Source organism: Schistocerca serialis, chromosome 2, assembly GCF_023864345.2.
Source record: "Schistocerca serialis cubense isolate TAMUIC-IGC-003099 chromosome 2, iqSchSeri2.2, whole genome shotgun sequence".
NCBI lineage: Eukaryota > Metazoa > Arthropoda > Insecta > Orthoptera > Acrididae > Schistocerca > Schistocerca serialis.
In genome coordinates this window covers 693965509-693979888 of record NC_064639.1, presented here as the reverse complement: position 1 = coordinate 693979888, position 14380 = coordinate 693965509, and the positions used below count along the sequence as shown (strand labels likewise).

Below are 14380 nucleotides of genomic sequence, written 5' to 3'. Positions count from 1 at the left end.
CCTGCGTCCGTACACAGCAATCACACATCCTATCCATCCTAAGAAACCGATTTACTGTACAGAGTTAATCAACTTTTAACTAGACTGCTAATTCACTAAAGGTGGCTGTTAGTTGACTAAACTGTTGTTACTAGACACTTCTTGTGGAAAACAATGAAAATAGCACTACCTGTCTCTGGACTGTATTCAAAACAAACACTAGCACTACTGGCACTATGGCTGACTAAAGGGACTCTCTCTGACTGTATTCAAAACAAACACGAAATCTATGGAACACTATTACTAGCACTCGGCAATTAAAGCTTCTTAAAAGCAAAAACACACGGAAGAAGAAGTTACAAGTAAGAAAAATACAGTTAATACTTTAATTAATGTAGCTCGCTGCACAGCAGACGTGATGCAGACGGCAGTTACGACGACACTTCCAGGGAACATACCTAATCAATGCAGACTGTTCATTACAAATAAAATTATTTTGAAAGCTGTATTATCTGAACCTCAGCTGTCAATAATCACAACTTGGCCAGACTAACTGGCACCAGAGTAACAAACAAAATCTGATAAAACAATGGAAAATCCAAAATGTATTGATGACAATATTATGAAAAGAATAGATTGCTACTCACCATATTGTGGAGATTCTAAATCACAGACAGATCCCACACATCCTCTCACCACCACCTACCCAAGTCTGGTCACAGGCATCACCTATCCCATAAAAGGTACTACTTGTGAAACCGGTCATGTGATCTACGAGCTAAGCTGCAACCACTGTGCTGCATCCTACATTGGCAAGACAACCAACAAGCTATCTGTCGGCATGAATGACCACTAACAAACTGTGGCCAAGAAACAGCTGGAGCACCCAGCTGCTGAGTGCAATGTCCAATACAATGTTCTTCATTTCAATGATTTCTTCACAGCCTGTGCCATCTTGATCTTTCCTACCAACATCAACTTTTCTGGTGCACAGGTGGGGGAACTCTCCCTCAAATGTATCCTATGTTCCCGGGTTCTTCCTGAGATTAATCGCTGTCCTTCACCCATTTATCCCCTTACCTGTTCCCAGTCCAGCACTGCACAGCTTTCTATCTCACCAACACACCCGCAGTCTTCTAACTTCTCTCCTTTCCTACTCCCCCCCCCCCCCCCCAACCCCCAATTGCTGTCTAACCTCCCAGCTGTACATAAATGCTCTCCCCTCTCCCCAGTTCATCCCCACACACTCACAGAAGCAGCACTTTACCGTCCCCCACCTGTATCCAGCCAAAGACAGTGGTTACGTGTGTGAGAATTGTGTGTGTGTGTGTGTGTTATCTAATTCAGAAGAAAGTCTTTTGGCCAAAAGCTTACTTTTTTAGCAGTCTTTTAATTGTGCATGTCTGTGACTCTGCATTTCCAGTATATGGTGATTAGCAATCTATCCTTTTCATAATAAAATCTGGTATTTGCACTAACATCCAGGCAGAATGAAGAAAACTGCAGCTGTTTGCACAGATTCTTCATACATCATTCCGTTGTCATCACTCTGGGAATAAAGCACACTTTCCAGACATTAGTCATTGTTGCCATAAAAAATTTGGAAGGGGGTATGCCATCCTGGCTTCAGGTAGCATTCCCTCTACAATTACATCTACATAGACACTCCACAAGCCACAATATGGTGTGTGGTAGTGGGTATTTTGTACCACTAATAGTCGTTTCCTTTCTTTTCCCACTCACAAACAGAGCAAGGGAAAAACCACTGCCCATACATCTCTGTCCCACTTTCTCTTATCTTATCTTTGTTATCCTTACACAAAATGTACATTGGCAGACAGCTTCAAATGATGGTTCTCTAAATTTTCTCAATAGGTTTCTACAAAAGAATCATCATCTTACCTCCATAGATTCCCACTTGAGTTCACGAAGCACCTCTGTAATATCCGCATGTTGTAAACTCTAACAGTAACAAATCTAGCAGCCTGCCTCTGAACTGCTTCCACATCTTTCTTCAATCTGACCTAGTGCGGATCCCAAACATTCGAGCAGTACTCAAGAATAGGTCATACTAGTGTTCTATACATGGTCTCCTTTACAAATGAATCACACTTTTCTAAAATTCTCTGAATAAACTGAAGTCGAGCATTCATCTTTCCTGCTATCATCCTTAAAGTGCTTGTTCCATTTCATATCACTTTGCAATGTTATGGCCAGATATTTAATCAACACGACTGTGTCAAACAGTACTTTACTAATGCTGTATTCAAATATTATGGGATTTTTTTCCCTACTCATTTGCATTAGCTTACATTTTTTTACATTTAGTGCAGGTTGCCATTCATCGTAATTTTGTCTAACAAGGAGACGGCACAACCGTGGGGTCAGGGATTTGTCCGAAATTTTGTGTGGTGAAAGAGGACCCCTAACACCTCACGTGGTTAAAATATTAGGACGCACTACTCAGAAAATCCTGAGAAAAATTGATCCAAATTTCTTAGGTGCCTTATGAGTATAAAATGTTAGTCCAGTGCCGAGCCGCTGTCTGGCATAGATGGTCAGGGCTCGGACTCTTATGCCACAGGTCTCGGGTTCAATTCCTCCTCCGGCACTTTTTTTTTCTTCTGTTTCGTTTTCTTTTGTTATTCCACCAATTATTCAAAAAGTTTCTCAAACCTACATTATTTTTAATACATTATTTTAGCTCAAGAATGTAAAGTTTTTCATTCACTGAAAAATATTCATGCTCATTGTTCTATTTTGTTTTATGGGATTTCAAGATTTAAAGGGGCTTTGTAAGGGTCCCCTTGGGATTATAACGGTCATCTGTGCATAGGACTGCACGAGCTGTGAGAAGCAAATGGCAGTTTTTTTATTTCATTGTGAACAGACGTGCCTGTTTCAAATTTCAACGTGTTATTCTGATCCGAGGTTAAACATGTTGACTGAAGAAGTTGCTGGTTCATCTGGAATAGGAGGAGAAATTCCTGAAGAATCCATTCATACTGATCTATCAAAATTATGACTGAAGGACGCAGTGGTGTATTATGAAAAGCTGTTGACGGAAAATAATTTAATTGCATTGACATCTTCAGAAGAAATCTCTCACGATGCTATGTTATTGGCTGGAGAACTTTATAATAATACACTGGAACTTTTGGGCGAAACAACATTCATAACTGACGAGGAATTAATTCACGCTCATGAGGATTGTGAAGAATGTGAGGAGAACGACAAACAGTTCGAAGTGCCACAAAGTGATTCGTCTCCGGACGAATATAAACCGTCACCGAAAAGATTTAAAAGTGACATGATTCCCATTGCCTCAAAAGTCAAAGTCGTGAATATTGCTAAAGCGCACGTCACATGGTCCTTGGTGACATTGCAAAAAAAAAGGATGCCGCCAACTGAAGAGAAAAGAATATCTTTCACAATGGGAGAAAGATATTAAAAGTGGTGATACGCAAATGGATAAATTTGAGGCGATAAGATTCATGGACCTACGACCCTTTTGTAGAAGCAAGACAGCAATATCAGCAAGTCACGACAAGAAATTTACAGCAATGGGTATTGGCTGCAGCTGCACAATTCATCGATTTCAAATTCAAGGCGTCTGATCGATGGGTCACAGCATTTAAACAGAAGCACACAATTTCACAACACAAGATCACAAAACTGGTTTCAAAAAAGAAGCGGCGTCAATGGAGGACATCCAGGAGTTTGTGGAGACCTTTTGTTGGCAGATGTGCTGTTTAATCCCTCAATACCATGAGGATTATGTGATAAATGCTGACCAAACAGGTGCATACAAAATGTTTACCGATGTAAAATATGTCAATTTAAATTTAATTACAGAAAAATATATTTGCATACACATTTGAATATTGTTTAATATTAAAAATAATATTGTTTCAGGATGCCAATATCAATCTGTTTTCAACAGGACTCTCACTAAAAAAGGGAGTAAAACAGTTTTCATGAAAAAGTCGGATTTGAGTAAAGTGACGCATTCATACACTGCACAGTATTCAATAACATTATTCGGAAAACTGCTCCCACATGTCTTCATATGCTTACAAGAAGCGACCAGTCATTTCGGACATCATATTCACAAATTAATATATGGCTATGCCAATACTTATACGAACGTCATCATAACATCATCAAAGTCCGGAAAATTAACAATCATTTTATACATTGATTTTCTCCGGAAATGTTTAAAATCTTACGTCGGGGAGAACAAATATTTACTTTTCATTAACTCTTGGGGAGGTCAAACGAATCCGGAGATATATGATGCAATTTTTCAAGCTGACGAAAATATGCCAACTTAGTCTGTAAAAGTCATACTTCCAAAATGCACTACTTTGATGCAACCTTGTGATGTTTACATTTACAGGCAAGTTAAAAATTTCATAAAGTGCTCGCAAAATCGCACTGCATTGTTACACGAGAATTGTGAAATTAATTCCCGGGAAGACTGTATAAAAATTCATTCTATAATTCACCATCAATTATCGTCTCCAATATTTCGAGACATGATTCAATATGCCTAGTTTGGCTCAAAATTATCAGAAACTCAAAACACTTTCGTAAATGTTAATGGGGCATGTTTTTGTACAGATTTATTGCAAACGCCATGTGATTGTAAAAAATCCACTTTTACATGCTGCGCAAGATGTCGCAAAAATTATTGCTTTGTTTGTTTTTATGATAATTACCACTGCGGTTCTTGTTTACAATTATTATATGTATAAAAATTGAATGTTCCCCAATCAACATTGTTATTCTGATTAAAAACCCAATATTTCTCCTCATATACTTTACAATGAAAAATGGAAAACTCACTGCCATGAATTGTGTTGTTGGACAAAAAGAAAATAATTTTTATTCAATAATGTAACTAATTTGTTAAAGACAATGCAGGTTTCGGAAACTTTCTAAATAATTGTTGGAACAACAAAAGAAAATGAAACAGAAGAAGAAAAGAAAAGTGCCAGAGGAGGAATCGAACCCGAGACCTCTGGCGTAAGAGTCCAAGCCCTAACCATCTAGGCCAGACGGCGGCTCGGCAGTGGACAAACATTTTACACTCATAAGGTACCTAAGAAACTTTGGATCGATTTTTCTCAGGATTTTCCGAGTAGTGTGTCCTAATATTTTAACCACATGAGGTGTTAGGGGTCCTCTTTCACCACACAAAATTTCAGACAAATCCACGAGCCCACGGTCGTGCCGTCTCCATGTAAGTCATGTTGCATCCTTCTACACTCACTAATAATGACAACTTCCCATCCACCACAGCATCATCAGCAAAAGGCTGCAGATTTCTGCTCATCCTGCCTGTCAGATCATTTATCTACATAGTGAAAAATAAGTGGTCCTTTCACACGTTTCTTGGCACTCCTGACAATGCAGTTGTCCCTACCCACAAAAGCAGTTTCACCAAGTGCAAAACTGTGATTGTTTCAACCAAAAGTTCCATATAACACGTATGTAAACTGAGTCAGACATCGTTTTTGTTATAACTTCAATTTGAACAAGTATATTTCAAGGAAGACGCAATACATGAAAGCCACAGATCAAGTAAACAGAGTAAGACGTGTGTCACTTTAACAGTCAAATCATAACTGAGTCCGAGTCTAGCGGCCGCTGGCTGGCTGGCTGCTTAGGTGGCACTGCTGCTGCATGGCTGGCAGACAGGATTGCATGTAGAGGACGCACGTAACTGCGTGGCGGCACTTTGAAAAATTGGCGAGTCACAACACTTTTCCCCCCTTTGCAGTTTTTTGCACAGGTCTTGATGGAGGTGGCCTGTGGATTGCTAACGCCCATAGGTGTTGTTGACTGGCCGTAAAGTCTCGAGGAGGAGGCTTCCCGTACGGACGGAAGTATCCCCGATGATAACAGGCCGAGATGACAGGAGACGTGGGGGTCGAATCTGCTGGGGCCCCGTGCACCAATCTGCCTGTTGCGGCAAGTCCGGTTGTTATAACAGGAGACATGGGCGATGTGTCTGCGTCCGTAGGAGAAGGAGATGAGTAGAGTTGCTCCGACAGATGATGGTCATCTGGTTCCTGCATGGGCACGTCTCCTGGTGCCGTCAGTTCTTGTGCTGGCACCGATATGATGGTGAGAGGACTGTGTTGTGAGTAATGAGTGATTCCAGTATCCCGAGCGCCAGGTAGAGCCGAAGGTGGTGTAGCGGTATCTGGAACAGGCATTGCTGGCACACGAGGCCGAAGCTGGTCCGAATGACGCACTGCAACACCCGTGTCCGTCTGGATTTCATACAGGCGTTGGCCACGGTGTCATAAGATACGGCCAGGACTCCATTTTGGCCGCCTGCCATATCCCCGTACCCATACAAGGTCGTCGGCGGTGAACCGGCCAAGCAAAGGCACCCGTGACCGTGAGGTGGAAGGCCGCACAAGATGAAGTAGCGTGTGGGGCTGTCGGCCATCTAAGAGCTCAGCCGAGCTGTGGTCGCCCATAGGGGTGAAACAGGAACAAGCCAGAAATTGGAGAAGCGCATCATCAGCAGCAAAAGAAGTCAGGAGTTTCCTCATCTGAGCCTTAAATGTGCGGACCAGTCGTTCAGCGTCACCATTTGACTGTGGATGGAACGGAGGGGCCGTGACATGCATGACGCCGTGATGGGCACAAAAATCCGCATAATCGGAAGAGGCAAATTGCGGACCATTATCAGTAACAAGAGTAGAGGGAAGGCCTTCCAAAGAGAAAATTCGAGTTAGAGAGTTGGTGGTTGCCGCGGTGGTAGGCACGTGCAACGGACAATGAAAGGAAAGTTAGAGAAGGCGTCAATAACGAGAAGCCAATAAGTACCTAAAAAAGGTCTCGCGAAGTCAGCATGAATACTCTCCCAGGGCTTCTCAGGCGAAGGCCACCGTGACAAAGATGACTTTGGGGCGGTGACCTGTGACGCACAAGGGCCGCAGGCAGCGACCATGTGTGTGATTTCATAGTCGATACCGGGCCAGTACACATGACGGCGCGCCAGAGATTTTGCGCAAGAGACACCCCAGTGCCCTTGGTGAAGGAGGCGCAAGACCAAAGCACACAAGACGCAGGTACCACAACATACGGCGAAGCATTTTCGGTGGAAAGGAGGATAACACCATCCCTAGCCATGAGGCGGTAACGCAAAGCGTAGTAGTTCCGCAACGGATCAGAAGTTAGAGTGGACAGACGATCTAGCCAACCCTTCTGAATACAGCGTAAAACCCGGGAGAGGGTAGGGTCAGAACCCGTAGCAGCCGCCAGCCGGTCCCCGGTGATGGGGAACCCATCCACAACCCGCTGCTCGGCAACATCCAGGTGGAAACACAAAAGTTCGTCCCTATCGAATGATAGATCAGGACCCATGGGAAGGCGAGACAGTGCATCAGCATTTGCATGTTGAGCCGTCGGCCGGAAATGAATCTCATAATTGAAACAAGACAAGTAAAGAGCCCAACGCTGGAGGTGGTGTGCAGCCTTGTCGGGAAGTGACGTTGATGGATGAAACAAGGAAACAAGTGGTTTGTGATCCGTAACAAGATGAAATTTGGATCTGTAGAGAAAAACACCAAACTTATGAAGAGCATAAATAATGGCCAAAGCTTCTTTTTCAATTTTGGCAATTTTGGAGGCATAAGCAATGGGTTGTTCAGAACTGTCAGACAAATGGTGCACAAGGACTGCATTGACCCCATATTGAGAGGCGTCCGTGGCAAGAACAAGATGGCCAGGTCGATAAGTAGCCAGGCACGGGGCCTGTTTCAGCATAGTCTTCAAATTCTGGAAAGCCGCATCGCATGACGCAGTCCAGTGAAAAGGCACGTTTTTATGCAACAGGTGATGCAACGGCTGAGCCACCGAAGCAGCAGACGGTAAAAACTTCTGGTAGTATGCTATTTTCCCCAAGAAGGCCTGCAGTTCCTTAACAGATGTAGGGCGAGGAAGGGCATCGATCGCAGCGACAGTTTGCTGAAGCGGACGAATACCATCCCGAGAGAGTTGAAACCCCAAGTACATGGTAGATGCCTGAAAAAATTTTGATTTCTGAAGGTTACACTTAAGACCGGCAGTCTGTAAGACATGAAAAAGAGTGCGGAAATTTTGAAGATGTTCGTCAGTGATGGAGCCAGTGACAACAATGTCGTCCAGGTAATTTATACACCCAGGGACAGTGAGCAATAATTGTTCCAAGAATCGTTGAAAGAGAGCAGGGGCGCTGGCAGCCCCAAATGGCAATCGTTGGTATTGATAGAGGCCGAAAGGCGTGTTAAGAACCAGAAACTTCTGGGAAGCAGCATCGAGAGGAAGTTGATGATAAGCTTCTGACAGGTCAAGTTTAGAAAAATACTGGCCTCCAGCAAGTTTAGGGAACAATTCTTCAGGCCGAGGCATAGGGTAAGTGTCGATAAGGCATTGAGCATTTACAGTAGCTTTGAAATCGCCACAGAGACAAATATCACCATTTGGCTTAGCAACGACAACAACAGGAGAGGACCACTCACTGGAAGTGACAGGAAGCAAGACCCCTGAAGCAGTGAGACGATCCAGCTCCCGTTTGACCTCATCACAAAGGGCCACAGGAATGGGCCGAGCCCGAAAAAACTTAGGCCGAGCAGTGGGTTTGAGCGTGATATGAGCTTCAAAGTCGTTTGCACGGCCTAACCCAGGAGAAAAAAGGGACGAAAATGTCGTCAACAAGGAATCCAATTCAGCATAAGGCATCAGAGATGATATTGACAGAGTCATCTATGGAGAACCCAAAAACGCGAAAGGCATCGAAACCAAAAAGATTCTCTACGTTACTATGGTCGACCACAAATATGGGAACAGTGCGAATGACAGATTTGTAAGATACCTCAGCATCAAATTGTTCCAAGAGAGAAATCTTCTGTTTATTGTAAGTCCGTAATTGTCTAGTGACAGGTGACAGGATTGGAGAACCCAACTGAAGATAAATCTGAGAATTGATGATAGTGGCAGCAGAACCAGTATCCACCAGCATGCGAACATCTAGACCAAGTATTTGGACAGTGAGGAATAACTTCCCTGAAAGGGAAGAAGTACAATTGACAGACAACACAGAATCAGAATCAGCGTCACGTTCATGAACATAATGTATGCGGTCGGATTTGCAAACGGATGACACATGACCCTTTTTTTTTGCATTTGTGACACACGGCCCAACGTTGTGGACAATCTTCTCGTGAATGTTTCGTAAAACACCATGGACATGAAGGAAGTTGCAGTTTCTTAGAGGTTTGTTTACGGTTAGGCTGAGGCTGCGCTTGGGAGTGTACTGCGGCCATGTCGGCCGGCGGGGACACCCCACACGCTTCGTCAACATCACACAGAGGTTGTATTTCCCTGACATTGCCCCATGCCTCTATTTGCGTTCCAGCGGCGCGACAAATTTCAAAAGACTGAACGATGGATAGGATTTCACCTAGAGTCGGATTTGCCAACTGAAGGGCACATTGCCTAACTTCTTTGTCGGGCGCCAATCGGATAACAGCATCCCGTACCATGAAATCATTGTAGGATTCTTTGTGAACTTCAGTAACAAATTGACACTTTCTACTGAGGCCGTGAAGTTCAGCAGCCAAAGCACGATACTGATTCGGTTGTTTTTGACAACAATAAAAGCCAACACGAGAGGCTACCACATGCGTTTGCTTTTGAAAATAGACGGACAGAAGTGAGCACATTTCAGCAAAGGACAAAGACGCAAGATCTTTCAAAGGAGCCAATTGAGACAACAACCGATACATTTGAGGTGAAATCCAAGAAAGGAACAGAGACTTACATGTTTGTTCGTCCGCGACATGAAATGCGAAGAAGTGCTGTCGAAGATGTTTTTCGTAATCAGACCAGTCTTCCGCCATCTCGTCGTAAGGAGGAAAAGGAGGTAGAGACGACGACAAGAGACGCCCCGCATTTGATGCCGCGACAAAATCACAAATCGCATTTGTGAGAAGCGTTTGCTGTTCTATGAGACCTTGCAATAGTTGCTCTAAAGTGGCCATGGAAACATGTGGGTCAACGATGGAAAAGAAAAATCACTACCTCGTCGCCAATTGTTATAACTTCAAGTTGAACAAATATATTTCAAGGAAGACGCTATACATGAAAGTCACAGATCAAGTAAGCAGAGTAAGACGTGTGTACACTTTAACAGTCAAATCATAACTGAGTCCGAGTCTAGCGGCCGCTGGCTGGCCGGCCGCTTAGGTGGCGCTGCTGCTTCATGGCTGGCAGACAGCGCCGCATGTAGAGGACGCGCGTAACTGCGTGGCGGCACTTTGAAAGATTGGCGAGTCACAACAGTTTTCTTAGTTTTGGCATATATGAGCCATTTGTATATAGTGATAGCACTCGAGACACTGCTAGCACCATCACTACCACATGCACATACCTCTACAATAATTTATGCCTGGCTATCCTTAACAGACTTCAGAATATGGCACACCATTAGAAAATATAATATCATTTGTTATAAACATGCCTCATGGTGAAGTGGTTAGCACCTTTGGCAATCAACAAGGGAGTCCTGGCTCCAGTCCCAGTTACCTATTCAGATTTCTCCATGGTGGGAAGATTCAGACAGGCATCCATTCAGCCTCATGAGACCAAATGAGAAAATTCCTGCATAAATAAGTAGCAAAAATGACACACATATATCATTAAGTGGAATGCCTTTCACCCAATATAACATTTCTTTATAATTATGAAGACTTGCTCAAATGTACACCTTACTTGAGATTACATATACAGCACCCATAATGGAAGTTTGCACACCATAATATAAGGAAAAAATGTATAATATTCATCATGCAGTTACTACTATTATACTACAAATATTGTATAAAAGTATAAAAATAAGGAGCATCATTAACTGTATCTGCACTTACATTTCAAATTCCTAGTGTCACAATCACGTCCAGGGTAGGCAGTGTTGAATATTTTTATCATATTCTTGAGACCACAGTATAACTTTTCACCAGTAGTGTCAAAGGAAACACAATGTGGAGTCACAATTTCATCCATTCTGAAAGAAGTGACAGAACCAATATCAAATGACTGTTGAGTTTTCACAATGTGATTGTCAAAACATCATACAAACAATTATTTCAATTCAGATCAATATCACCTAGTTAAATGTTGTCTCAAGAATATGTTCCTTGCACAATAAGAGAAAAAAAACATGGGCGGAGAACAGACAGTTATATGAAAAATGGCAACCATAGAGAGAGAGAGAGAGAGAGAGAGAGAGAGAGAGAGAGAGAGAGAGAGAGAGCGTAGGACAGGAATACGAGTGCAACAGACAACTTGTCCAAGGGGTACCAGTGATAGTTATATGCTGTACACTGGAACACAGGGAAGTTGGTATCTAGAGTGGGAGGAACTAGATGGATGGAGAAAGGAAAGCTGGCTGTAAGAAGATACAGAGGCCAGTAACATGAGAAGACGATACCCACAGAAAGAGAAATAGGAAATTGGGTGTGCAGGTGGAGAAAATAAGATTATTAACATTGGCATAAATACAAATAAGCCAGGAACAAGTAAATAGAGACTGAGGGCAGAAGGACTACATAACCAAACACCATGTTGGAGGATCTGCCCAACTTATATACCAGTAATTATGATAAGCTAGTGTGGTAACGTAAACTCTAGGTAGAAAGTGGGGAAAAAACTGGAGTAAAGATAGCAACTCACCAAATAGTAGAAGCATTGAGTCATTGGCAGCCGCATGGACAAGACTGAAAACTTTGCTAATTTTCACACAAGGCCTTTTCTGAGTTAAGAGTACATGTGCACCCACATACATGTGCACTCCCACACATCTCCCACCTGCGCTGTTCCGGATGAATGCACAATGCAGGTCATTCAGCAAGCATAATGTAGGGAGATATGCACGTGTGAGTGCACATGTACATGTACCTCAGCTCAAATAAGGATTTATCTGAAAGCCAGTGAAATTTACAGTCAAGTATAAGTGCTTGATGGTGATTCAATACATCTCCTATACAGTAAGTTGTTACCTTCACCCAATTTTTTAAAATAAAGGAATTACTGTTTCAATAGTTGTGAGTGGGGAGGGATTGAAGGATGAGGAAAGTTGGGGATGGGGAGGGGGAATGGAGGAATCCATATGGCTTGAGTTCAGAAAAAGTCACTGAAGTTGAATGAGCTGTGCTGAAAGGCACTGTCTGCAATTGTATTGTCAAATTGCTCTTTATAGCAGTCTGACAGAGGCTATTCAAACAGGTAGCCAGCTGGCTAATGATCACGCCCATATGAAATGTTAAGGTGTTGGTGTTAAATCTTAAAAACATTTAAAAGTAAAGTTAACAAAAGTATTGTGAACAGGACAGACTGCTGCTCACCCAGTAGAAGTGACACTGTCACAGGCAGGCTCAGTGAAAAGCCTGCTACAACATTTTAACTTTTGACCAAAAGATGTTTTTTTAAATTAGTACACACACACACACACACACACACACACAAAATCACTGTCTCTGACCATTGTGGCCAGACTTTTTGTGAAAGTGAAGATAATTAAGCCAAAAATAAATAATACCCATTAAGTAAAAAATTAAAATAGAGTTGCCACACTGATAGTTCACCTCAGAAGGATAACATAAAATTTACCAATGGTGGAAAGCACAGACCATTTTTAATAACATTTAACTTGTTTAATATCAGCATAATGTAAACCTGTTAAAGAAACATTGGAACAAAAGGTTACACCAGCCCTTATTTGTAAACAGAATGCAAAGAACTCTCATTTTCCAAACAATTAGGTCAGATATGGTGTGGGAATATACACTTCTTGATTATTACACACCTGAACTGAAGTATTCTGACACTGACCATGAAGGATGACCTAAGTACGTATCACTGGATCGTACAGAATGCTTACAATGTACTTCTGAATGCTACAAGCGCAAAGTGGAACACTGTCAGCCTAGCATAGAGATGGTAACAATATCAATGAAATTTTGTTTTTCTTTTTCTGGCACATGTTGCAAAATAATCAAGTCAAATATCAACTTGATCAACAGTAGAAGTATTGTGTTTTTCTAATTAAATACTGATAAAATGCAATGGTCAACAGTATTAATAGTATTGTACATGTTTTGTTAAATACTGATCAAATGGAATACTCTGCAATTACAAAATTCTTTGTTCTGGAAATGTTGTCACCAATTGAAATTGCTTCATAGATGGTCAAAGTTTTTTTAATAGGAATCTGCTTCCTTATTTTCAACAGTTAACAGATGGGTTTATATTTTTCTTGAAGATGGTCACGTGAATGATATCACAAAACTGCAACAAAAAAAATGAAAACCCTGAAAAGTCCACAATATGTATAGAACAGTCAATGATTAAAGATTTACAAAATATCTTATGCCAAAGGCACATGAGAAGAAACAGTACATTAAATTTTGCACAACAAATTAACTATGAGGGACTTTTGTGAAGGATAGGTGCCACATTTGATGAATACTGACAAAGAGTACATGCAAAAACAAATTTAACGCCAATATTTGCACCATTTTAAAGAGATGCCAATTTATTCTCTCATCTGATTTCGTACTGTGGATGAAATGCGGGTCAGCTGCTTTATGCCTGAAAGAAAACTTCAATGAAAGTAGTGAGTGGAGTCCAGCGGACCTATACCTAAAGAGGTGAAGTCCGTCATCATTTTCTGGACTGCAAAAAGGTTTCTTTGTACCAGTTACAATAACTGGCAGATTCTACGAAGTCTTCTGCACTAACTGGATGAGGTAATGCGTGATAAGAGGCCTGGAATGCAAAATTAAAATATATAACAATGCAGATGCTCACAAAAACAATTTGCTAGTTGGAAAATTGGCGGATATGAAGTACTGCTTCTACCTGACTGCCTTGATCCAGGGCTTTCAGTATGTCAAGTGAAAAAAGTGAGAGTTGATTTCACACAATCGATGTTTTCAGAGAGAAAGAGTACACTAAATATTGTATAAGGAAGTAACTGTGAAAAACAGCAGCAGCACTCCATCGTCAGGCCAGAAGTGGCCCATTGGGACCATCCAAACCCCATGTCATCCTCAGTTGAGGATGCGGATAGGAGGGGCGTGTGGTCAGCACATCTCTCTCCCGGTCGTTATGATGGTTTTCTTTGACCGGAGCCACTACTATTCGGTCGAGTAGCTCCTCAATTGGCATCATGATGCTGAGTGGACCCCGAAAAAGGGCAACAGCGTATGGTGGCCCGGATGGTCACCCATCCAAGTGCCGGCCACGCCTGACAGCACTTAACTTCGGTGATCTCACGGGAACCAGTGTCTCCACTGCGGCAAGGCTGTTGCCTAACTGTGAAAAAGCTTTGTCCATAATG

General features: G+C 42.2%; 1 protein-coding gene across 3 annotated transcripts in view; it reads right to left on the bottom strand.

The window, feature by feature from the left end:
* The window catches only part of LOC126457837 (telomerase Cajal body protein 1), a 102789-nt gene that overhangs the window by 47648 nt on the left and 40761 nt on the right, over positions 1-14380 (bottom strand). For all 3 annotated transcript variants that reach the window (XM_050094470.1, XM_050094471.1, XM_050094472.1), the window contains exon 4: positions 10908-11044. In XM_050094470.1, coding sequence (XP_049950427.1) covers positions 10908-11044 — 137 coding nt within the window. The remainder of the gene's footprint in view (positions 1-10907; positions 11045-14380) is intronic.